General features: G+C 41.6%; 1 protein-coding gene across 1 annotated transcript in view; it reads right to left on the bottom strand.

Annotated features, from left to right (window-relative positions):
- CPED1 (cadherin like and PC-esterase domain containing 1) overlaps window positions 1-27,230 on the bottom strand; it is a 153,479-nt gene that overhangs the window by 68,222 nt on the left and 58,027 nt on the right. The window contains exons 6-14 of the mRNA XM_084811823.1: window positions 22,129-22,264; window positions 20,949-21,117; window positions 16,018-16,160; window positions 14,635-14,707; window positions 12,173-12,340; window positions 10,251-10,355; window positions 9,875-10,044; window positions 7,163-7,219; window positions 4,336-4,403 (exon numbers count right to left, since the gene is read on the bottom strand). Coding sequence (XP_084667949.1) covers window positions 4,336-4,403; window positions 7,163-7,219; window positions 9,875-10,044; window positions 10,251-10,355; window positions 12,173-12,340; window positions 14,635-14,707; window positions 16,018-16,160; window positions 20,949-21,117; window positions 22,129-22,264 — 1,089 coding nt within the window. The remainder of the gene's footprint in view (window positions 1-4,335; window positions 4,404-7,162; window positions 7,220-9,874; window positions 10,045-10,250; window positions 10,356-12,172; window positions 12,341-14,634; window positions 14,708-16,017; window positions 16,161-20,948; window positions 21,118-22,128; window positions 22,265-27,230) is intronic.

Raw genomic sequence — 27,230 nt, 5'->3', positions numbered from 1 at the left:
ACCCTGGAGAGCCGCTGCTGCCAGTCAGTGTCAACAAAACTGCGCTAGATGGACCCAGGCTCTGACTCAGTACAAGGCAGCTTCCTGTGTTCCTCTGAACAGAAAGCTTTAATAAAAATAGGAGTTTTTGGTTTGTTTTTTAAGTGGAGGGGGATAAATATTGCTAATTTATGCAATCCTATGTATGCCTACTGAGAAGTCCCATTATATTTAATGAGGCTTACCCTCAGGAAAGTGTGCATAGGATTCCAGCACAAGTTACTTTTGCAGGGAGGTTTGCACCTTGATGTTCTGCATGTTTATTCAGAAATAAGTCCTGAGTTGTGAACATGGTACTGCAGGCTTAATACAGTGCCTACCCAATTCTGTCTAACGAATCGACTACCCTTTCAGCTCAGTCCTACACATATTTTGTCATTTGTGGGTTTGGAGGGTTTTTTTTGCATGAACTCTAGCTTCAGTAGTAAGGGAAAGGCACTTAGCTCTACCTCTCGTTCAAATCTTCACCAAGGTTGGCCGTAGAATCCCTGTCCAAATGTCTGGAGACGGTGAGTGGCTGGATGGGGAGGAATAAGCTGAAGCTGAACTCTGACAACACCAAGGTACGTTTGATGGGAGACAAGAGGAGGTTGGGGGAAGTTGACCTGGTGTTGAATGGCATACGGCTACCCTTGAAAGACCAGGTCCGCAGCCTGGGGGTCATTTTGGACTCCCAGCTGTCCATGGAGGCTCAGGTGTCAGCTATGAGCTGGACAGCGCTGTACCAACTCCATCTGATATGGCGGCTGCGCCCCTACCTTCCCGACCATCTGCTCCCATCGGTAGTACATGCCCTGGTCTCCTCTCGTTTAGACTACTGAAATGTGCTCTATGTGGGGTTACCCTTGAAGACGGTTCGGAAGCTGCAGCTGGTACAGAATGCAGCAGCTCGCCTGATTAAAGCAGCCGCCGGCGAGATCACATCACTCCAGTGCTGAAGGAGTTGCACTGGCTACCAGTTGTTTTCTGGGCCAAATTCAAGGTGTTGGTTTTGACCTTTAAAACCCTATATAGTTCCGGCCCAGCCTATTTTAAGGAGCGCCTCCAGCAACACCAAACAGGCCGCTTAACAAGATCAGCCTCGGATGGCCTTCTCTCTGTCCCATCAGCCAGGACACCTAGATTGGTGAGGACGAGGGAGAGGGCCTTCTCTGTGATGGCCCCCACTCTGTGGAACTCCCTCCCTAGGGAACTCCGCCATGCCCTCTCTTTAATGAGCTTCCGCCATGCATTAAAAACGTGATTGTTCAGGCAGGCATTTGGGGTGGGTTAGGGTATTTTTAGAAATATGATGTTTTTAATGTATAATTTTATTGTTTTAAACTGTTTTAATTATTGTACATTGCCCAGAGTGGCTGGATGACCAGCCAGATGGGTGATTAATAAAATAAATAAATAAATAAACAGTGTACGCTCAGAGTTTCTCCATAACTTAGCCCTTGTTTTGAAAACAGACTCATTGGCTGAATCCTGGTGAGGTCTTGGCACAAATGAAGTTATGGGGAGGAAGATACAGTGAGAGCTTGTGCATAACAAGGAGGAGGTAGAGAGGAGTTGCACAAAACAAGACATCTGTTTTTATGAAGAGTTGCTGGAGGATGGTAGGATAAGGAGGGATGGTTGCATGGAGGGGAATAGAATTGGTAGAGGGAGAATGTAAGTGCTCAGTGGTGAAAGTAAAACATTCTGCACATGCTCAGAGGCACTCTCTATTTAAGAACATAAGAAGAGCCGTGCTGCATCAGACCAAGGTCTATCTAGTCCAGCATACTGTTCACACAGTGGCCAACCAGATGCCCATAGGACACCCACAAGCAGGACATGAGTGCAATAGCACCTTCCCACCCATGTCCCCCTGCTGCTAACATTGGTGAAATGTAAATAAATTCTAGTCATTCTAAATTAGAATGCATGTATATCCTTCAGAAACTTGGCAGGTTTCTTGCCTAGGGGACATCTCTAATGACCTTTGCATTTTCTTACAAATTTACCCAAAATTATTGGGGAAGGGGTGAATAGAAGGGAAAGCAAATCACTCCCTCCCCCAAACTGGAGAACTCCCCTTCCACATGAACTGCTGCACTTATCCTTCTCAAACTTTGCTGGTTTCTTACTTAGGTACAACTGTAGGCTCTCTGTAATTTTCAGGACAATGGTCCACAAGGAACATAGGGAGGTAAGTATGTCTTCTTTCGGAGACCTCAAAATGTCAAGGCCGCCCTTGCACAAAAATCCTTGTGGCTATCATTCTGAAATTTGGCAGACATGATCTCCTCTGATGGGGCAATGAATCCTGAAATTTTTATCCAATTCCTCCAAGGAATAAAAAAACGTTATTTGGCAGTTCCCTTTAAAAGAAAATATAAACCCTGCACCTATTTTTCTGACATTGGGCAGGTGTAATCCCCTCCTAGGGGGTTACTATGCCTGAAATTATCTAGTTCTGAACAAGAGAAAAAAGTTACAGTTTTTTTTCTAAATTCCCATGGTAGTCAACAGGAAGCATAAAGACTCATTTTTCCAAACCTTGACTCAAGTTTCGTGCTGAGCTGAAGTGGTCCGACTACAAATTGGCCAGAGCAGAAGTGGGATGTTTTCCAAAATGCTGAATCGGGGTCTGAGTTGAAGTGGGGTGGGGGGTCTGTGCACACTTCTTATGTATGTATGTCTGTATGTATGTAATCTATACACACACGCAAGCACACTGCATGCACACACCACACACACACACACACACATATTAGATGTGCACTTAGACTTGTATACGTGTGTGTGCGTGCGTGTGTATGCAAATTTGTGTTATGGGCCTGTGTCCCGGATCTTTTAAGGCCCTAGCAACGCCCCTGGTGTCAGCTAAATAGTAAGATACATAAAACAGATTGTCTCTGCCTGTAAACTTAGTTCTTAAAGGTATAATCAATTGTCCCCTAATATCTCAATAGAAATTGGAATATAATAAGACATGCATTACAGTTTCTAAATCCCCTGAACCACAAGGACAACAAGGTTGCAATGAAGAACCTTCTTTCTAGCATGGCATATAGTAGAACACTCATACAAGCCAATGTAAATGCAACCTGAGGGTTATAAACATGAACAGTTGTTAGATAGTTAGCCCCTTTTCTCCCAATTCGGAATTGAATGCCAAAAATAGAAGAACAGAATTTAGCTGCTAAGGATATCAAATTTTGCCATTCAGTATTGTACAATCTTAACAACAGAACCGCTCTTGCTTTTTCCTTGCACAGAGAAAAAAATGGAGAAATACCCATTTCCATTATTTTACAGTGTACAGCCTTCACCCAGCTATTTCTATAAGAGTGGTGCCAGATCACAGAACAGTAGCAAGAGTCCTGTTGCTCAAAACAAAATTTAATCCATCTAGGTAAAGTAGACATCCCAGCTCTACATGTTATGGAGTTTAATCCGGTTTCCAAGCCCAAGAATTGTTCTGAGGAAAAGTGGCTGAAAACTTTCAACCTCGTTATTCATGCCCTGTATCCACATGGCTACCCCATATAAAAGCAGGATTATAATTTTAGCATGAAATACCTGTAAAGCCATATACATTAACTGACTTTCCTTTGAAAAATAGAATCTTTGGAGAGGTGCTAGGCTGTTAACATGCCAACAAGAGTGCCGAAGATCTTTGAAGACTCCATTTTAAAGTATGATGAAAATATATACCAAGATACTTATATACTTGTTCAATTTGATTTCCATTGAGAGTCCAACTATATAATTTTCTGTTTTGAAAAGATCAAGATCTTGGTTTTGATATAATTTATAACTAAATGATTAATGTTACAAAAACGGGCAAATGCCTTCAACAAACAATACAGCCCCAGCCTTAATTGTGACAATAAGATAAAGTCACGCTGATGACCAAAGCGAATCCAGTGTTCAACAATGCCATTAGTGGGCCAGCTATGTAAGTGGTCAAATGGGGCTGTACCCAATGTAAGTCTAATTTAAGTTCCATTCATGTCAGTACTCTAAGTAGGACTACCATTAGATACATTCATGGTAATTACTGTAAATCCACCTACGTGGAAGCATGTCTAAATGACCAATTTCTTTGTACGTATGCACTCAGCATGAGAATCTCCAATTTCTCCCTACCATTTCAACCCCACTATTTGTATAGCTTACAGTGGGCTGCTGAAAACCGTCATGAAACACTGCCACATACAGCAGCCTTCATATGGTTGGGTTTAATTATGATGTAGTGACCCTAAGTCAGTGACATTTTTTTTCAACAAATAGCATTAAATTGAGAAAAAAAATACATGTTACCTTTGCGTTTTTCATGGATTGGGGAAGACACTCTTGTTTTCATGCTACCCTTTTCTGAGAAAGAAGTCCTAACAATGAAACACCCAAAAAATAAATTAAATAAATCTAAATTAAAAACACAGAAAGACAAAACATTTGCAAATGCTATTGTTCCTTCTGCTGTGCAATATATTGCTGTAAGGTTTTTTTTAATGTACTTTTCTTCCAGCAGAATTAGTTTGGTAACTGCTGACATTAATAAGATGGTGGAGATTAATCTAGAATAATAAAAGAGCCAATAAAGGAAATAGAGCTTGACCTTAATAGATGGTATTCATTCCAATAATCTTTATGGGGAAAGATAATGTAATTAAATCTATCATGGACCATATCTATTTTTCATGGTAGTCCACTAATAATCATTTAGAAATTTCTTATGGGGCCCTCAGTTAAGACCTGCTATTGCATATGCTAAACTGCATTTGCCAGAAGGACAGGTTTTGCTTACCCCTCACTTAATACCATTGAACATTTTTTATTATTGGAGCAATGAAATGGTCAAGTCAGATGGATATTAATTTGTGCCTGCAGGGATGGCTGTAGCAAGGATGAGATCACATAATTTAAACAGGCCACGGCTTATTAGCTACAACACTAGAGGGTAGTATCCTGGCATCCCTAAATAGACTGTACTGGAAATCCTTTATTTTAACTCTATGCCTGTGCTAATTTGACATGTTTATGACATGATCCCTAATTAGGTACAGAAAGATGATTATTTAGGGGAAGAACTGGGAAAGGCTAGCTTGTTTGTTGACCACGGTATCCTCCTAGACCGCCTGGAGGGGTTGGGCATTGGAGACACCGTATTGCGGTGGTTCCGGTCCTTCCTCTCTGGTAGGTACCAGAGGGTAGCACTGGGAAAGGAGGTTTCGGACCCGTGGCCACTTACTTGTGGGGTGCCACAGGGTTCCATCCTCTCCCTGATGCTATTTAACATCTATGTGAAGCTGCTGGGGGCTATCATCAGGAGGTTTGGGGTGCACTGTCATCAATATGCGGATGACACGCAGCTCTATCTCTCATTCAAATCTTCACCAAGGTTGGCCATAGAATCCCTGTCCAAATGTCTGGAGACGGTGAGTGGCTGGATGGGGAGGAATAAGCTGAAGCTGAACCCTGACAAGACCGAGGTACTTTTGGTGGGAGACGAGAGGAGGCTAGGGGATGTTGACCTGGTGTTGAATGGGGTACAGCTACCCTTGAAAGACCAGGTCCGCAGCCTGGGGGTCATTTTGGACTCCCAGCTGTCCATGGAGGCTCAGGTGTCAGCTGTGAGCTGGACAGTGCTGTATCAACTCCATCTGATACGGCGGCTGCGCCCCTTCCTTCCTGACCATCTGCTCCCATCAGTAGTACATGCCCTGGTCTCTTCTCGTTTAGACTACTGTAATGCGCTCTACGTGGGTTTACCCTTGAAGACGGTTCGGAAACTGCAGCTGGTACAGAACGTGGCGGCTTGCCTGATTAAAGGCAGCCGCTGGCGAGATCACATCACTCCAGTGCTGAAGGAGTTGCACTGGTTACCAGTTGTTTTCTGGGCCAAATTCAAGGTGTTGGTTTTGACCTTTAAAACCCTATATGGTTCCGGCCCAGCCTATCTTAAGGAGCGCCTCCAGCAGCACCAGACAGGCCGCTTAACAAGATCAGCCTCGGATGGCCTACTCTCTGTCCCATCAGCCAGGACAGCTAGACTGGTGGGGATGAGGGAGAGGGCCTTTTCTGTGGTGGCCCCCACTCTGTGGAACTCCCTCCCTAGGGAACTCCGTCATGACCCCTCTTTAATGAGCTTCCGTCGTGCATTAAAAACGTGGTTGTTCAGGCAGGCATTTGGGGTGGGTTAGGGTATTTTAGAAAATGTTTTTATTGTAGAATTTTATTGTTTTAAACTGTTTTATTGTATGTTGTACATCGCCCAGAGTGGCTGGGTGACCAGCCAGATGGGCGATTAATAAATTTAATAATAAATAATAAAATAAAATTATAGGATCTTATGAACAATGATGATAATACTTAGCATTTCAGGAGTTGAGAGACAACACATATGATCAGCTAGTGTCAAATGGTGGTATATTCAGTTATAGCATTTGTTGATTCAAAAATCTGGTCCCAATGCATGAGCAGAGTCTGGAATTCAGAATCTGAATAAAAGCAACCCTATTTATTACATATTTATGTTATACAAAGCATTAAAGAGCACTCAAGCCATTGTTCTTTTGTGATATCTTTTTGGCAGAAGATATTTAGGTCTTCCAGTCTGACTTTGAGCGCCATATATTCTTTATTCTCTGATGAAAGTTATCCTTAGTGTTCTTCCTGTACACCTAGGGTGGCCATATGCAAAAGACGACAGGGGTCCCCAGTGGAGTCTGGTGGCTCCAATTTCAATGGGGCTGTAAATCCATTCTGGGTTTCAGCCAGAACTTGGCTGGTTTGGGGGATAGGGTTCATCACCTTTAGAGTTCTGGCTGGTCCTGACTGAAACCCAGAATGGATTCACAGCTCCACTGAAATCAGATCCACCAGCCTCCACTTGAGGATTAATTGTCTCTGAAGTGAATGAATGAAATTTCCCAGGAGATGCTTCTTGTGCAACTCCCATTCATTTCAACAGGGCTTGCATGAGAACCTTGTACAAGGCCAGTTGATATGAGTGGAGGTTGTCAGTAACAGTACCTGGTGAACTGTGCAGAATTATTGTTTTGATAGAGGTTTTCCTACAGTGGTTATGCTTCTTATAAGCCAGATGTGTTACAAGTTTTCTATTTATCCACTTCTTAATTCTCACCTATGGCCTGGCCATCTGGCTTTCCTCCAAGACACATTTCTGGAATCCTTGTTTTGCCTGTGGAAACATTGTAAAGAATTCTTAAATGTCACTGGTTCATAGTGCTGGAAGTATAAGAACAAGACAGAAACATATTACTATCTATGGTGGATTTCCTGCAAGGAAATATTAGTTTAACAGAAGAGCAACTTAAAGAATTGATGAATCTGGATCCTTTGATATTCTTATTACTTATACATATAGTGTAGAAGTTATCAAGAATTGTTATATTATCACAGCAGTGAGGATCTTATATGCTAACTATTAGAGGCTGATGAAATACATACATCAGAAGAATGGGAAAACAACAAGTATAAGTATGCTGTTATGGCTAAACTAATTGACTATGGAAGAACAAATGAGGACAGTGTAATCCAGAAAACAGGCAATTGTTTACTGGAAAGTAAAGTATATCACTGTTAGGGATAGGGGGAGAAATTTGTTTAGTTTGCATTTTATGTAAATTTACCAAATTTGCACTACCCGAACCCATACATGAACCAGAACATAGTTAAACACCAATATTCACTTTTCCAGAGTTTATGATCCAAGTTTGCTCATTTAAAAAATACATACAAAAATGTATACAGTAGAGAAAAGTGCACACAAAAACTTGTATATTACCAAGAACTACACACCAGAATGCTTCATCTTAGGGGAAATCACCTGCAAAAATGCATATAATTTGAAAAATGTGTACAAAACTACAAAATGTGTACATTTTGATAAATGCAAATGAAAATATGTATTAATTTTCATGCAGACTTTAAAAAAATCTGCCAATTGATGTATAAATGGGATGGACTTAACTGCGTCAAAATGAGAAAATGTCTGAAATGGAACTTGAGAGATTCATCTATCCCTAATCTTTGTACAGCTATTAACTATATATGTAGTTTACCACTACCCAATTGCTGAATGTGTTTGAAAATCAACGATCAATTTTGTAATGCTATATAAATAATGAATCAGTTAATGGAAATAAAATGTGGTTTTATAGAAAGCAGACACCACAGCCATCAACTCCTTTTAATACAACTTCACAGGAATAAAATAGATCTGTCTCAGCTAAATGGTCATAAAGTGTTGTAAGAAAATACTTTCTCTAAATAGATGTCGCTTTCCCCATCTTTGAGGATGATGTATGTCATACTGTTTGCACAGTCACTCAGTAGTATGCAACTCCCCCATGTCCCATCATCACCATAACAGTCACAATGGATCCTGGGATGTAACTTTCAGTTCACACACAGCAGCCAGCCACTCCAGTCACCAACATGCACAATTAGAGTTGCCCTTTAAATATGGTGGGTCTTGGGTCACCTTTATTGAAATAAATTTAATGAATTCATAATGGATAACAAGGAATGAATATACATCTGTTTCCAGAAGCAAAGATGTTAGACGCAATTTTATGCTATACTAACAACAATATTGTTCTTTAGAGATGATGTCTTTGAAATCTTGAAAAACACTGAAATGTTACAGTTGGGCTGATGCTCCAATCTTAAGATTTGCAGAGCAGCAAATAAAGCATGGAGAGATGGGATGATGCTAACCAGTGAATGCAACAGTGCAACGAATTGCCGGGATGTTATGCCAACCTAAATGACTTGATTTTGGTGTGTTAGTGCTGGGTGGTATTCTTTGAAAAATGGGCCTGCATCAGTTCAGTCTCTCCTCCTTTCTTTCTGTTTATGTAATTTTCTCTCTTGCTTCTGCACAATAAACACTACTGACCTTGGGGAAAGCTGGTAAAAGGTACAACTAACTCCTGTTCATTACAGATTGAGCCACATACAATATTTGGCAATACACACTCTTGTGGTGTATTGAACCTAATGAGCCAAACCTGGAATTATAATGTGAACTCAATGGTAGCCCTAACTTGTGAACAGATATTGATTTAAAGATGAGGGATCAAAAATATATCTTTGTAGTAGTCCCTACAGGTTGCCACCTATTAATGGAAGCAAGTCTATAAGCTGATGAGCTGTAAACCAGGGGTGAAGAACTAGATGGGGGGGGGGCTAGATTGTCCTCCAGGCCCTCTGTGGGCTGGATGACATCTGTGGGTGTTACCGCACCCACTGATGTCATCACTGCACCCCCTGCCCATTTTAACCTTTCTCCCTACTGAGACAGGCATGGAGTTCCAAGTCTCTCTCAGCATGGAGAAAGGGACTTGGCTGGCACTAGGAAGAGCAGCTGCTTCTCCCAGCACCGGCTTTGCTCTGGGCTTCATGAGACAACCATCATCCTGGTATGGTCACCATATGAAGTGACTTGGCTGGTGCCAGAAAGAGTGTCCAAGTCCCTACTGTCCCTGTGAGGTTGCTATGCACCAAGCAAAGCTACTTTACTCTGGAAGAGCTCTTCCCAGTGCCAGCCTCTCACTGCCCACATTCCTACTGTTATCTCCAATCTGAGATAATCTGAGGTTGGAGATAACAGTGGGGATTCCCCTGTGTGCCACTCCCCAGCTAATGCTGTTATCTCCAATCTCAGATTGGAGATAACAGCAGGGATTTCTCCAGGAGGTGGAGCATGGAGGCCAAGCCTTGTCCCTTGGAGGAACCCATGGCTCTGCAGGGCAGATTGTGGAGCCCTGTGGGCTGGATAAGGCCCAGGGGTTCTGTACCCCTGCTGTAAACCCATAAATTACTATCTTACCTTCTTGGAAGATTTGTTTGTACTACTTTGTTACTGACTTGCAACTGTTCAAGTAAGTTTGAAAGGAGCCAATGCACAGTCAGGATTGAGCCAAATTTTTCCTCTGGATTCACCATACGATAAAGGTCATGCAGCAAAAAATGAACCTTGGGAACAGCAGAAGGGAAAAGCTGAAAGAAAAGTGAATATAGATCAAATTAGCAAAGGCACGTGCATACTGATAAGCATTTGTATCTCTTACCAATTTACAAATAAGGCATTTTCTCTCTCTCCCTACCATGATGAACTAAAAGTATAGCAATCAAAAGGTATGTAGGGAAATATTCACATTAACAAAAGGAATTAATTACAAAACAAAACCACAAATGTGACGTACCAGTTCAAATTGCCCTATATTCTGAAGCTCTTTCACAAAACTGGTCAATGGATTTAGTTCTTCTAATGTTAGACAATGCTCAGATTCCTCCCAGTGATACTCATTCTGTGAAAAGACAGCAGAAGTTCATAGGCAGTAAGAAAAGCCTGGACTGGATAAAATGACAACAGGGTCCTGTGCTTCTGAGCCAAACAGCTCTTTGCTGCTGGTGCTATGGCACCCTGATCCTAGGGAACACAGTCACAGAACTGAATGACCTCTCTAGACTCTACCACTCTAGGCTGTACCACTTCAGGCTGCTGGTGTGTATGTGCATGATTCATGATTTCCCCAGTGGAAAAAGATCTACCAATACAGCTAAGCCTAGTATGGCAGGAGAAAGAATTCAGCTTAACTTTTCATTTATTTTTCTGTCTGTTTTTATAAACAGTGTCTTTTCCTCTTTCTTTTTTCCTTCTCCTTCTAGAGGCATTCAGATTTACAGTTAGTTGACCACAGACAGTCTGAAGTAGTACAGTCCAGGAAAAGCTTCACCACTGAATTCTGCGGATTCTTTAAATTTGCCCTATAGCACACTGACTTGGTGAAAACAACTAAGGGCGCAATCCTATGCATATTTAGACTGGCTGGGGAATGCTGGGAGTTGTAGGCCTTTTCTCTGTCTAAACATGCATAGGATTGCTCCCTAGATGCATTTAGGACTGGACCATCAGATGCTGAGGTGCAATTATGTACGCATAAGGAGGCCTGAAATGACCCACCATGTGGGCATCCTGGCCACCCTTCTTCTGTCTGCCTTTAGGTGCTCTATTTCCCTGCCGGGCGGAGACAGTCCATGCCTGTCTTCCATTTAACAGTGGAACAGAAACCATATTCTGAGTTGTGAGGAGTTTTAAAGCAATACAACACTAGAAGCATGATGAGCACACGGTATACTTAGGAACCTCCAAATAATGTCAGCATATTTCAGGAGGCCTGATGTGTGTTGCATCACAGCTCAAGGGATAATCTAGTTCTGAGTGAAAAGCAAGATGCTCTAGCAATCATAAACTAAATTACTCACAGGGCCATAATTAGTAGCTTGTATTAACTGGATAAATGGCTCCAGCTGTGGATTAGAGGCTGGAAGCTGGTTAAAAACCCAGGATAAAATAAACTCACATCAGCATTAACCACGGTTAACACTGGTGCCAAAGTAACCATGGTTGAGGGTGGCACATGGTTTCTTTGTGACAAAGAAGTGACTGGGTTGGAGGGAATACAATCTTACTCCCAGATATAGTATGCAAAACAAACACAAAAAATATTTTTGTTGGATGCTCTGATCCATTCAGGTGTGGGAACGGTGAAGAGGATTCATCCTTGAGAAAATTGCCTAGGGGAGGAAGCACATGCTCCCAATCTTCTGTCCATGGTTAAAAGGTCAGAAGTGTTAAGGCTGCATTAGCCCTGGATTTGGAATTGCCTGAGGCTTCAAAAATTACTGGCAAAAATATCGTCATGCAATATTATTTTTACCTGAAAATATGTAAAATATCAAAAGAGTTTGGATATTTCCCTCCAGCTGAACCAATTACAATATTTAATGCCATTTTGCCAGCATGTGAGACCCTGTATTTAGACTTGCAACTTTTCTGATGAAGATTCACACGCGCACACACACACACACACACACACGTGCCTGTAATTAATTTAAGCAAAAGTGGATGCATGCTATGTATTTGGCCCTCAAGAATTGTTCTGTGGGCTCTCTTTCTGCTCCTGTGGCATCATCATCATACACACACACGCGTTTGATACTGTGACAACATTGCTGTTTCCTATAACAGCTATAGCAGCCCTGGTAAAATGAATGCCAATCATTATGAAATAGTGTATTATGAAATAGCGCTTTGTGGACTACATTTGGTATCCACATCTACCTTAATTCCTGCTGATCGGTATACATTCTGTAAAGCCTCAAGGAAAGCAGAGGAAGAAGTTTGATTTGATAAGAGAATTCTGAAAGTATCTTCAAGAAGGGTTTCTTTAGCCATTTGGTCCTGGAAATTTGAATCTTCATCAGCTTTGAAGTCAAAGTGTTCATGTACCTAGGAGGTGTATTAACATTAAAACATCAATATTTTTCAAAATATTTATCAAAATCACTGCTTGTAGCATCTACAGAATGACTGTAAACATCGAATCCATCCAGAACAGTTTATTAGAGGACAATGTCCATGATAGCGAACACATACGCTGGAATCAAAGGCGCCCCATGTGTGAGAAGAAAGCAGGTCCACACAGAGGAAGAGAGGAAGCCGCTTTTCATCAAGTCAGACCATTGGTCCATCTAGCTCTGTATGATCTACACCAGGTGTGGGCAACACATGACCCACGGGGAGCCCCCACTGCCCTTCACTGTGCCCCCCACTACCCCACTGTTGCATCACCCCCGGAATGGCAGATTTAGCACTATGGAGTGGTTCGCCTCTGAATTTTGGCAGCAAACTCTGTTTTTTTTTTCCAGAAGCCCATGGAGGGGTTCTGGGGGCAAAAAAGGCCCCCCGGATCTCCCACAGTTACCCAGCCCTGATCGACCTGTGTGGTGGGAGCTCTCCAGGGTGTCAGATGTGAGTCTTTCACAGCTGCACTCAGAGATGTCAGAGGTTGAATCTGGGACCTTCTGCGTGCAAACACGTGCTCTGCTGCTGAGCTGCAGTGCTTTCCCTAAATGCAAGAGGAGTCTCCAACATTTAGCATTTCTTTATGAACTATTTTAAGCATGTCTGTGCCACCTTTCTGACTCAGTGGGGCCTTCAAAAAGGCTAACAATCACAACATCAAACATGACATTAATACACAGGCCCCTATTGCGCTAAAAAAATTAAAATGATCAAGCTCCCCCCAAATCCATAAAATGGAGCAAAACAGAATACAGCATAAGCACAAAAGTCAATAAAATGCAGCTCGAGTGACATACTGTACCACCCATGCCACAAACTTGCTGAAATGTTAGCATCTTGACTTTATGCCTAAAACAGGCAGAGAGGGCTGTCAGGTGAGCTTTTGGAAGCAGTTAGTTCTGAAGCCTGGGTGCTGCTTCTGGGAAGGCCCTCTCCCATGTCCCCACCAGCCATATTTTGCTTGTCACTCTGCAAGGACCCCTGTGTCAACATCATGGGTGTCCCTTTGGGCCCAGGCCCTATCTGTTGTATTGTCTTGATACCATCTTGATACAGTTGTGCTGTAAACTGCTCATTGCAGTGTTGGATAGTCCTTTGAGAAGAACAACTTGGATAAAATTACAAAGGTTCATAAAGGCTAGAACATAAGGAGTTTGTAAAATTGTTGTTTGTTGTTGTTCAGTCGTGTCCGACTCTTCGTGACCCCATGGACCATAGCACGCCAGGTCTTCCTGTCCTGCGCTCTCTCCCGGAGCGTGCTCAAGTTCATATTCATTGCATGGGTGATGCTATCTAGCCATCTCATCCTCTGTCGTCCCCTTCTCCTTTTGCCTTCAGTCTTTCCCAGCATCAGGGTCTTTTCCAGAGAGTTTGCTCTTCGCATTAGGTGGCCAAAATATTTCAGCTTCAGCTTCAGTATCTGTCCTTCCAATGAGCAGTCAGGGTTGATTTCCTTTAGGATTGACTGATTGGACCTCCTTGCAGTCCAGGGGATTTGTAAGAGTCTTCTCCAGCACCACAGTTCGAAAGCATCAATTCTTCGGCGCTCAGCCTTCCTTATAGTCCAGCTCTCACAGCCATACATTACTACTGGGAAAACCATAGCTTTGATTAGACGGACCTTTGTCGGCAAGGTGATGTCTCTGCTTCTTACTGTGCTGTCTAGGTTTGCCATAGCTTTCCTCCCAAGGAGCAAGCGTCTTTTAATTTCATGGCTACAGTCACCATCTGCGGTGATCTTGGAGCCCAAGAAAGTAAAATCTGTCACTGCTTCCATTTCTTCCCCTTCTATATGCCAGAAGGGGAAGAAATTGGCGTTGCCCGTTGTTTGTAAAATACTAACAATTATAAGATTGTTTTATGCCTTTGGGCCATTCCAAGTTCTGCTTAGCAATGACACAAAAACAGTACATATATAGCACATCTAAAGCATTAACCTGGGAGATGTGGGCAATAATCAATAATCAAGGCAATAATGAATGGCTGAATGAGAGGGACAGAACATCAGTCCTTCGGCATCATTGTTACACATGCAGGCTCTCCATATCGCTTAGAACCATATGCAATCAAGTTGCTGTTGTTGTTAACCTGCAAGAAAATACTTTGATACAAGAACTGTGGCTTCTTTGGTATAAAGAAACTTCCTCTCTAGCCAGACATTCTATAAAAGGGTTTCCTAGTTAGTTGCTTATGTGAAAATGCCTCTGCCACTTGCTTACCTCAAGAACAACTGGATGCAAAGAGTGGCTAAACCCAATGTCAAAGGTTAGCATCTGAAAGCATGAACTGCATCTGAAATAAGATAACAGAAATCAAAACAGCTGATTCCACTTTCGAAACAGACAATGTCCTAATAAGGAGATTGTCAAATGCCACATGTCTTTCTCAGAAAGCTCCCTGTGGGTCATTTGTTACACAATAGCAGCATGGGACTGTGCAGTATCAGGGAGAAGTACTGACTGGCCAGTTGGGTATTGCCCACAGATGCCAAGGCAAACCATTCTTCTGGCATATTTAAAAGCAGGACCAACCTTGAGTTGTATCTAAGGGGTTGTATCCAAGTCCCATTGATTTTAATGGGTCTAGTCGAAGTTGAACTAACATTGGATTCAACCACTTACCAGGAAGCAACAAAGCAGTGGCTTCAGAGAGCATATTTAGAAAAGATGCTTTTTGTGTGTTACTTTTTAGCTTTGTTGACACTTTTTAAAAAGTGTTTAAACCTAGAAAGCCCCCCCCCCTTGGTAAAATATGTATTTAAGGATCCATTTCAGCTTCAAATACCAAGGTTTTTCCTGTATCAAGGACAATACTCTGCCAAAGTTATAATATTGACAAGAACAAGAGTTTTCCAATATATTATAAGATTGTGCTGTTCCTTAAATCCCCCAATAAATTACACATTTCAACAACAATTCTGAACTGATTATTCAGCTCCAATGAAATCTGTCAGGAATATCAGTTGATTATTCAAAGATCAAAACAACTTTCTGACTCAAAGCTTAAACAAGTGAATGTGCATCCTATGTCTTAGAAATGAATTATGGGTTAAAACTCAGGAGTTTTCAGTCTTTGTTATTGTTATAATCCCGTATTCAATACTAGTTCACCAGCTGCATGCATAAATAAATCAAAGGGTGCCAGAGAATACGTGATAGTGCTATGCTAGCCAAGATATGAATAATTCAAAATTTATTTGGCATTATATTTGCTTACATTAAGTCCAGAAATTTACTGTGGCTGTGAACAGAGCTAAGTATGCACCTCCATATTAATTTAAGAATTACATGCCCTTGTTTGGTGGGCAAAGTGCAAAATTCCAGAGCAAAGAGACATCTTTACACTAATAATAACAGATATTGCCTAAACAGATATTGTGACTGCTCTTCCGAATCCTTGTCAGCCAGCGCCACCAATAGGCTCCCTAAGAATTACCACTGGGCCTACTTTTTAAAAATCTGAGCATGCAAACCAGCCCATCAAGGTAGGGCTGGATGATGCCATTGTTCTCTACCCCTTGTGATTCAGGTTCAACATGCTGTCATATTCCAAAGCATATCTCTTCAGAAAACTTAGCAATTGTTCTTGTCCATCCAACTTACTGACTGGAGGCCTTTGGTCCAGATGAAGGTGCTTCACTGAAAACTTCAGTTATCAATAAGAGTTTTCTTATTGCCTCTTTCATGTCATCCAGAGCTTGCTGTGGGGAAGTAGCTGTCAAGAAGTTCTCAAAAAAGGTTTGCAGCTGAAAAAGGAAAACGAAAGAAAGAAATATGTGTTTTAAAAACACTAAACCATATTTCATTTCTTTCACATCACAGAATTCTCAGAATTTAAGTTTTACATCATAATGCTGCCATCTCCCAGTTTAAGCAAACAATAGATGAAAAGCCCACTAAGTATTCTAGCAGCCGGAGTCTAGGACCTTTTCTACATGACGCATTTATTGTGCACTTGTGATTCCATACTCACAGTTGTTTATGGGTTCTTTAGACGATGTCGTGATCCTCCAGTTTCGTATCTGTTTTTTTAAGAGCACTTTAGATCATGAAAATGGGGTATTATTTCTAATGGCATTTTCCTACTTGTGTATTTGTGCTATTCTGCTATAGCACAGCACCACCTAGAGGTTATGTAGTGGAAAAGCAGGAAAGGAAAAGCTTGTTGTGCAGAGATTGGATAGCAATTCTATGACGAGACCAAAAGTAGATACAACAATTAACAGCCTTATGAAAAAAGCTCTAGTTCACAGGTACATTTTGGGTAGCTTTTGCTCCTTTGCACAGCTGTCATCAGGCATGCTTGGGAATGTGATCAACTGGAAAAATGTATATATCTGTTAATGCAGTCATCGCAAATCCAAGAAGGCCTCCACAGCTGCAGAAGTTACCGCTGCTGTGTATTTAATAGTTGTTCATGTATTTTGCCACATGTTAATGTACCTGAAAATAGTTTTCATGCAGAAACCCTGGAAAATGACAAGGTGAACTGTCCCTGAGCTCCAATTTGGAATGCTACTGACTGCACTCTAGATCTTTCTTAGACTTTTGCTTCTCACTTCACGATGCGAGGTTTGCCTCATTCTTTTTCCAAGCTCCTCTTTAATTCGAGCTATTCAAACAATACATAACAAAGAACATGTTTTTCTTTGAGACTGCCCTGGTTTCTTGCCAATGCTAGTTTGTTTTCTCCCCAGCTGGCGATGGCAGGAGTTGCATTCTTACACATCTGGAAGGTGTCGGATTGGGGAAGGCTGATATAAAATATATATGCTTTCAGAACTACACTTACATGACAGTGCCGTTACGTTTTCAAACCTCGTCAATAGATGCCCTCCTTCCAGTGCAGCAAGAAAGAACTTTGTGTCCCTTCTGAGCAATTAGGAGATGTGTGCTATTACTCCTTGCAGAATTGGACCAAGAGTTCCTGTTCCATGCCAAATTGCCAGGAAGTGAACAGCAAGCCTTAAGGCCCACTCCAGGGACCAGGACAGCTTAACCTCCAATTAGCAAAGCAGGACCCTGCAAATTAGACTTAAACCTTGGTTCTTATCCTACTGTGAATGGCCCAAGGCAACTGAATGCAACTACAAACTCAAATCTTAAATTTCATGTCATCCACTCCCTCTTTCCATTTCTCAGTGCTTTTCTAGTTGTCCTGATCCCAACTGCAGCTCTGTACTGTGGAACCAGAGCATAACAGGGAAAGCAGGCAGATACTTTTCGTAGCATAGGAAGTATTGCTGTTTTTATTTTACCGAATGGATTGTGGTTTCCCCCTCCATCACTAGAGCTATCACCTGGTTTTTAATTCCCCCCCACCTTCTTTCCTGCTAGGCAATGGCCACAAAGTAAGGTTTCTCTTTCTTTACACTGACTGGTTATTTTGCTGCAGAAGCTCAGTTTAAAGACAGGCCATAGCAGTAAAGGGGAGATCTAGATTATATTTGTAATATACAGCCTAGCTGAAAAAAAGGGATCTAACTAACACACTAACTCCATCTATTGGACACTGAAGGAACTGGCTGCAACATTACTTAATCAAGTAGTATTGCAACATAAGGATAAAACGTAAAAACACTGGTAGAAACATTTAAAAAAGTAGTTTATACTCAGTACATTTCATGCATGAATTAAAAGGCTTTATCCTCTATATTTATAAAGCCAATATTCCTTTCAGTACATTATGAATTAGATCAAAAGATCTCTTTGTGTGAGTGAAAGACATTTCCACTTGTGCAAGGATAGGGTCTCCAATTTCCACTGATTCTGTTTTCCAATTGCCCACATATCAAACACAGTTCTGAAGGGCTCCCTGACGTTTTTTTTTTTGTTTTTTTTTAGGGCCCCAGGAACAGGTTTGGGCATGTGTGGGGGGATATTATGGATAGACAGATCATCCCTCTTTCTGGTCCATGTCCGTTTTGCATGTATTCATTCATAAGTCCATTGAGCAATGACTTTTTAAAAAATGCACAGAAATTCACATTATGCTTAAATGCATTCCCCCCCATACACATTTTTGCATGGATTTTCACCTAAAATACATAATTTTATAGCATTTAACCTTTTATTCAATCTTAAATTTTTATGTACAGTTTGGTACATTTTTTAAGATGAGAATTTTATTGCAAAATTTGGAGAAATATGAAAAACAAAGGATGACTGCATTATGATTTGTGTACTAGTTCAGGAAGTGCAAATAAGGTTGATTTGCCTTAACGTGTGGACTGAACTAAACCTTCAAGCACCTCTTGAGGCTGCACGGAGAGAAGGAGGTAGGAAAGCCCTGTTGTGCAAGCCAGACTTTGCCCACAGTTCTTAGGATCCAAGCCTGCGCCAATTTGCATGATTCTAACCATTTTGACTAAATGCAAGATGACTGAGAAAGAAACAGAAGTTTAAGTCATTGATAATTGCGTTTGCCTTAGGACAAGCCACCATAAAACAAACAAATAAATGCCAAAAACAGTATTAAAATAGTTGCTCATATATTTCACACTAGATTTAAAAACCTGTAGTCATTTAAAATAAACTTAGTGGTATGGAAAATTGTGTTGTACTTTCCTATTGCTAGGAATGCACAAAGTTCTGGACCGTCAGTCAAATGTTTGTAATGCCCAGATTTAATCAGTCAAGTTATTCCCAGTTAAAAGTTTTCATATATGCATATGTAGAAAACAGGACACAAGTGTGGCTGAAGGTAGCTTTTTGTTGTTGGACTATGGAAAAAGTTATGCAAAGGAAGACAGGGACCCAGAACCTTTAATGGTTGTATCGAAAAAGGAATCTGGGCAGGCACATCTTTTCACATGTCTACATGACCTGCAAAATGTTCTTGTTCTACAGAACTATTAAAGGTACAAGAGGCTTGTCTCTTTGTACCTGGTCACTATACCTCTTGGGTCAACTTACAAAGAAATAAGGCAGTCCTATACATGTCTACTCAGAGGTAAGTCTCACTGAGTTCAGTGGGACTTACTCCCAGGTAAGTGTGTAGAGAATCAGTGTTAGTCTTAAGGAGAGGGGTTTTTTATTTGCAGATCTGAGAAAGGCTTAAGAGCTATTAGATCTTCTGCTATGCTAGGACACCCCCCCCCCCGAAGTTTATTCCACCACAATTTTCTTCACACTGTTCTTTAACAGTACACAGAACTTACAGTACTATAGCTGTAAGGATAGAAAAATAGACCCATAAGATTTTCTATGTTGATGAATTTACTGTTATGAAAAAATCTTAATAATAAAAAAAAATACAAAAAAGTGTCTCCAGAGAACATCAACGAAAACAGAAAGAAAAGTCTAGTCATACATCATTAGGTTCAAATGCTAGCTGGGGTACATATCATTTTAAACCCCAAATGTATTATTGTGTCTTAGCCTCTACTCTTTACACATCAGCTGATTAAAAATAAAATCCCACTCATTATTCAACTCTGTTATGAAGCAAAGACTCTATGGTTATTTAATTGCCCCATGCATGGGATGAATTGCCCTACCCAGGATCCAGGCCAGGTATACCTCCCAGTTGATTGTTAGGCAGCTGCTTGTTTCCTTTGGGTGTTGGGATCCAATATGGTGCTTGTGAAGAACATAAGGGGATTCAAAACCTTTTCTAAAGGGTTGTTGGTGGGTGATGGACTTGGGTCACTGTGAAGTCATTTTGCATGTTATACGAGTGGTGATGCAGGGATGGGTACTGGGAGTCCACACTATCATACATTCATTGGCTCCCTCAATTTGTAGGTGGCATGTGGGCATCATCCCCGGCTGTCTGTGATTGGTGGGATTGGGCAGTGTTTCTAGGAACACTGTGGGTGTGTCTGCCATCCTTATGCTGTTCGGGGATTTTCTGAACATTGGGTTTTCTCTTTCCATCTTGGGCTGAACATGGCAGCTGTTCTTATTCAACACTCTAAATTGCCATTTCTGAATAGAATTAAAAGTTGGTTTGTGTAAGATGAATTGCAGTAGTCCAAGTTGGAAGCTACTAGAAGAAGAGTGGCCATGTTATCTTTGTCCAGGAGGGGTCCCAGTTGCTTCACCAGCCTCGGCTAATATGAAAGGCCCTTTGTACCACAGATGTTATGTGGGCATCAAGAAAAAGGGCCACATCCAATACTACCTCTAGACGTCAAGGTGACTGGTCCTGGCTCCTTGCCTTGTATTTATATAGTTCAGGTGTAATTAAAAAGGATAGGTGGTTGCCACACATATTGCAAAATAGAATTGCTCAACTTGTGACCCGATAATCCAAATTAAGTCCTATACTGTGGCAACTGCTCCCTAATCTGTTGGTTTAGAACCAGGGAGGCAGCATTACCAGAAAGTTATTGAGCTCCCGCTAGGCTACAGTACATGACTGATGGGCTGCATTTGACAAGTTGTAGAGGCCTGAGAGATGTCTACAGTATCCTTCATGAGAAAATCCAGATGGGAAAGGAAAACAAAAGAAAAACCAAACCAAAACTGACAAACAGAAAATCCAAAAGCTTTTCAGCCCCATTGAAATGAAGAGGAAAGCACAGTTTTACCTTGACTGAAAAGTGCTTCTTCTTGGGTGGATACCAGACAACGCCAGTTGAATGAATGAATGCCCTCAAAGGGGTTAAAGATGTCACCAGTACATAAACTTTGATGATGACTGAAAGGTCTTGCATTTTAAAGGTTTCTTTATGGTCAGCTTCATTGGGTATCTGATGACTGGAAAATTGCCACACAATGTTAGGGAAGTGTTGCTTCCCCTGTATAAAAAGGTCTTATATACTTTGCCAATATACTAAAATGATTATGCCAAATTTGTCCTTCCGGGTGCAGATAACAGTTTATAATAAGACTTTCTCAGTGCAGGCCCAAAACATTTTTCTGCCTGAGGCAGAGCCCAAATAGCTTCCTCTCCCATGTTAAGGCCAACAAAAAGCCTTGCTCTACCATTCAGACAGTAGTTCATGTATTCATCCTGAGGTGCCTGAAGCAAATTGCTTAATTATGCTGCATGTTAAGACTAGCCCTGGACTCACTGGTTATTTGATATTTATTCTTTTGTGTTAATTATTTTCCCAGTACATCCTATAGATGCTGTTTTACTATGCTGCTGTGAGGTTGAACACATTAAGTAAGAACAAAATATCTCTCCCTCTGCCACAGCAGAGGTATAGCTAAAACTCTGAAGAACCTGTGTGCTTCTCTACTGGAATGGGTTTTGGACAGACTAGCTGTTAGCCTTCAGGCTTATTCCTACTTATTTCTATGCAGCGATATTTTGAACTTGGGTGTTCTAATAGGAACTGGACTTCTTTAATATTCATTGCCATAATATGTGTAATACCCCACTTGGTAATTTACATCTAGAACACTGCTGGGATGTGTGTGTGTGTGTGTGTGTGTGTGTGTTTTAATCATCCCTGGCAATTTTACGATCATATTACAAGTAACATGGGCTAGGATTAGACAATTATCTCACCAAAAGCATGACCTCTCTACCTTGCATTTGCCAAGATAACAGAAATACAGAGGTGGACAGTACTTGCAGAGGATAATTGGTGTGGTGGTATGGAGTGGGGGACTTTTAAAACTGAAAATGAGGGTGGTGATGGGTGGACAAGAAAAGAATTATGCATCTGCAAATACCCCCTCTGGTCCCACCATGATGCTAATGTAGCCTCTAATTCCACCCACAAATATTTTGTTAAGAAAACAAAACCATTCTCTTACTCCTGAATATTCTTGATTGGCCGATACAACATTTGGGTCAATCTTGTCCTTTCATTATTATCATGGGACTTCACAGTACGAAGAAGTACAGTGTTTGATTCTGGGCAAGTGGAAAGAGAAATCGGAAGATGCAAATCTGAAAAAGACATTGAGTTAGAAGAGAGATCAAAATTAGTTGAAAATAGAGAATCCTTTCTTTTCAAGAATTGCAATGAAATCAAAGCTTTTATTCTATTATTTTTCACACTTTTAACACTTTTCAGTGTGCACTGTGCTTTATATTCCCTCTTCTTACCGTTATTGATTATATGTATGTTCTTCTTTTAGAAAGTTCAGAATGGCTTATATAGGATTGCCAGTGGCGTTTCATGCAGGCACATATTAGATCCATACCTGCTTAGCTTGCTTCACATTGGTAAAGGCAAAGAATTAGACATCCTCAGACCATTTACTAGGGCCTACCATACCTCATTTAGGATGCAATCCTATGCATGTTTAGGATGCATAGTTTAGAAATCCCATGCTGGCTGGGGAATGCTGGGAGTTGTAGGACTTTTTCTGTTTAAACATGCATAGGATTGCACTCTTATTCCAACCAAGCAGGAGCCACATAGTATTTGCAAAATACAGACCAACCAAATACTAGGTTAAATTAAAGTAACACCCACTGACTTCAGTGGTGCTTATTCTGAAATAAGCATGTAATGGATTGTGGCCACCAGATAAAATCTAGAAAAAGTTTTATACACCTAAATTCAACTGAAATTGATTCACACCTATGTGATTGAAGCAACAATCCTCTGCACCGTTTTCTGGGAGTAAGCCCCACTGAACACAGTGGGGATTGCTTCTGAGTAAACATGGGTATGATTGGGCTGCAAGTCCCACTGATTTCTGTGGGACTTAAGATAACATTGCATATTACATGAAATGGTAGGACATGAAGTGAAAATACTAGACGTTTTATAAATAATATATATGGGAATACTGAACCAATTGAGCGAAAGCAAGCATAAATACTTTCCACTATGGTTTTGATACCTTTCTTCACTGAAGTTATGTGTAGTAATGAAAGTACAACAATATTATTATGAGATCTACCAGCAGAGGGTGTTCTCTTTCTTTGCTTTCCCCCCTGTTTTGTCACAAAGCCTTTTTTGTTCATATGTGGTGTGGCTTTTATTAACTACAGCAAAGTCCATTTTTAGACATTTCCAAATGCTTAAGTAAGGGAGAAGTCAAACTGTTCCTATTATTCCCAGAGCTCATTACTTAGCATGAGACCACACAGTGCTAAGTGTATTAAGTGATTAGTACAACTTGCCTTCAAACAGATTCATTTTATTTCAATATGCCAATGTAAAAGCATAATTGAGGCTGTAGGGTTTCTAATGATTATACAAGAATAAGGCCTTGGTGACAAAAAATGCTATTCAAAGGTATGTGTATTCTGAAGTACCTTGCCAACGGCATATCCATAGTCACAGTGGTCTGATCGTAGCTATGGTGAATGCAGACTGAATGAGTCCCTAGTGGTAGGTGTTGCAGGTAACAGATAACACCTGGCATTCTATCAATGGCTACTAGTCTTGATGGCTATGTGCTACCCCCAGTACCAGAGGCAATGGGCATATGTACACCGGTTGCTGGGGAACATGGTTGGGAGGGTGCTGTTGCGCACATGCCCTGCGTGTGGGTCCCTGGTCGACAGCTGAGCTGCTTGGCCACTGTGTGAACAGAATGCTGGGCTAGATGGACCCTTGGTCTGATCCAGCAGGGCTCTTGTTATGTTCTTATGCTGCAGCAAAGAAGCGATGGCTGAGCCCCATTTCTGAAAACATAAAGGCCAGGTATAACTAAGATCTGCCCCTTGCCCTAGCCAAAACACACAGGTCCCTGAGCAGGCAGAGAGCAGAAATAAAGTGACTAACTCAGTTTGCAGTCACCATTTTGAAAGTGAGCTTCTACTGGAGTCCACAAATTCTAAATGATGTTGGTGAATTCCTGGATTGGAGAGTGTACTATCTTCTGCAGGGAAAACTCAAGCAGACCTTGTGCCTTTTCCCTTTAGTCCGGGAGGATGTTTCCCTACAACCTGCACCACTAGGTACATGAGCCAATGCATAGAATTGCCCCAAAGTCTTCCAGCAGATCCTGCTATACTAAGGAATGTGGATGGAACCATTGATTGGGTGATTTTAGCAGCCAATAGGAAGTTGCCCCCTGCTTCTATTCTGGGGCACAGGAGATCGTATCACTTGCACCAGCTGTGCAAAAGAGACTAGCGTGAGATGCTCATAAGGAGTTTGACACATATTGTGCAATGTATACCTCTGTGTATATTGTCATTGTCCATTAAAGCAGTGGTGGCTGGTGACTCCAGTTCCGGAGGGGTAATGATGACATTCAGGGTTTGAAGGTGGAATGCAATGGTGGTGGGGACTCCATTTCTGATGGGGCAGTGATTCCATTCTGGGCTTTAGTTACCACCTGCCAAACCTCTGAAGGTGCTATTCAAGGTGCTGAACCCATTTTGGGGATAAGGTTCAGCACCTCGGATAGCACCTTTAGAGTTTTGGCTGGTGGTAACTAAAACCCAGAATGGAATCACTGCCCCATCAGAAATGGAGTCCCCACCACCACTGCATTAAAGTAAGCATGGGAGTGGGGGGAAGCACTTTTTTGGTGGTATTTAATGTTGATGGCACTGTTTCAGTTTGTTTTAATTACTGACAGTGTTTCCTGCCTCACCCATCTGTTTTTGTACAAGTTCATGCAAAAGTAAGTCCTACTGATATGAAGGAGACTTCCTCCCTAGGACTGCAGCCTCAGCTATCATCATCATCATCTATTGTTGTTGTTGTTGTTATTGTTATTATTTGCATTTCTATACCACCCCATGGCTGAAGCTAGAGTATTCACAGAATTCAAGATTATGTTTGCACACAAACTAGTTCTTAAAGAACAAGCCGGACTGAAGATAAAGAACAAGCAGAACATTTTAGGTAAATAGAGGCTGCAATCTTAAATACACTTATTTGGGAGTCGGTACCATTGGAGACATTTAGACTTACTTATGGGCAGGATTGTGCTGTAAGATTTGCTGAGCAGAAGAGGATCATTGTTTACATTTACTTAAGGACATGTGATGCACGTGGCTTGGTGAGTGAATCAGAGCTGGAGTCATTTAAAAGCTACATTCCAGAGACGTGGCAAAGTGATGAGCGAATGAACTGCCTCCCTCAAATGCAATAAAGCAAGTGTGATCAAATGACTGCAAGAGGGAAAGGACATAAAAATGCTTCAGTAGAAACATTGTTCACAGAAGCTCTCTTTGTATCAGTATTTCCGATACAGTAGAACTGGAATAGGAGAAGTCTAGATCAGGGTACGAAAGAAGGAGACCAAAAGCAACGAACAGCCACAAATGTACTGTTAATGGAAATCAATACTGAGATAAAATAGTTTCAAGATTTCTCCTCCCCCCACTACCAAATGTGGTCCAGGTTTCAAACACACACCAAGAAAAGGTTTTATTCAGAGCAACAAAAGAAAGATTGTCTTTCTGCATTTGTTTTATATATCAAATATGCTATAAACAGTGCAAGACCTATATCTATGGCCGCCAATGGAGGATAACACCATGCATCTGATAAAGTGGCCTCCATCCCACAGAAACTTATGCCACAATAAATGTGTTCATCCTTAATAGGTCTCACAGGTTGTTTTTACTGCAGTTTTTACTGCAACCCTAATCTGCCACTCATCTGCCACTCAAGAAAAATGTATATCTTGAATGGAACAAAAAACGGGGCTGGGGAAGGAAGAGAGTGGATGAAATGGAAAACAATTGCATTTTCTTAGAGTCACCTCATTCTCTAAGGTCAGGGGGGCAGAACCTCTTTCAGCCCAAGGGCTAAATTCAGTTTCAGAGAAACTCTTCAGGGCTGCATTCCAGTGATGGGTGGGGCTGAAGGCAAAATGGGGTGTGGCCAAAAATGCCCGCATATTTTAACTTAAAACTCTTCCTGCCAGTAATTAAGCCTTCGGAGAGGGATTTCAGCCTTTTAGAATGGGAGGAAAACTCTGCAAAAGCCAGGAAACCTTCAAATGATTGGCGGTTGGAGGAAAAGGGGCATGGACCCAAGGAGGGTCCAGACTGGAGTTTCAGCTGGCCTGGATTTGGCTCATGAGCTTGAGGTTAAACAGCCCTGCTATGGGTGTTTGTAGATCTCACTTTTCTTGACTCCATAGCCCAAGGTTTGCTTGGCCTTGCAGACACCCAGTGCTTCTGCTGCTGCTCCAGAGATCTTTTGTGGGGGGCTGACAAATTGAAACAGTGTGGGCTCAGTTGTGCCTGCAGAGTAGCTGCCTGGAACAGGTTTTGCAGCAGTAGAAAGCAAAAGGGGCTGAGGTGGAGCTGGGGAGAAGTGCTGTCCCCACCCAATCTAGGTGTTCACTCACTCACCACTGCCATGTGTGAAGTCCCTTCAAACACAGTGATCTCTTTTTTCCATGCAACTCGCTTGGAAAAAGAGATCCCACCCCCTGCTGAGTGGGACCTCCCCGCCAAGCTCCAGTGCCATGGCAGACACCCCAGAGTTCACTATATCTATCCAGGCCTAACATGACAGTGAGTAAGCTGTGAGCAAGAGTCGTCAATGCATGAGCTTTGAGCAGCAGTTAACAACTGCTGATTTGTGGCAATGGAACATGATAGCTAACTCCTACATTTAATCTTTTTAATTCTCACTTTTGAGCCTTCTGACAATGCATATTCCATGTTTTCCCCTGCAAAAGTAAAATGAGAGAGGTCTGTATACTAATTGACTCATCAATGCACATATAACTGTGGCCTCATCTACACGAGCCTTTTACTTGGGAGCAGCTGTGAGTTGAGGTCCCTCAGGATAGATGATGCAGTTGCCACTTTGAAGCCATCCGTAGTTTTCTCCCAGAAATGGCAGATTTTCGAGGTGGCATTTTGCTGCGATTTTGGGGGGTTGCTGTGGGTTTCCCCATGGTTGTGGGCTGTCTGTCCCTTCCCCAAACTGACTTCGCATTTTGCGGTGGGCGTGTTGCAGGCATAGTGCTTGTGTCGC

The sequence above is a fragment of the Heloderma suspectum genome, chromosome 7 (genome assembly GCF_057233095.1).
Source record: "Heloderma suspectum isolate Gila_16-S chromosome 7, 16-S_ref, whole genome shotgun sequence".
Taxonomy (NCBI): Eukaryota; Metazoa; Chordata; class Lepidosauria; order Squamata; family Helodermatidae; genus Heloderma; species Heloderma suspectum.
The sequence above is the reverse complement of the archived record's forward strand: the minus strand, read 5'-3'. Positions and strand labels throughout refer to the sequence as shown.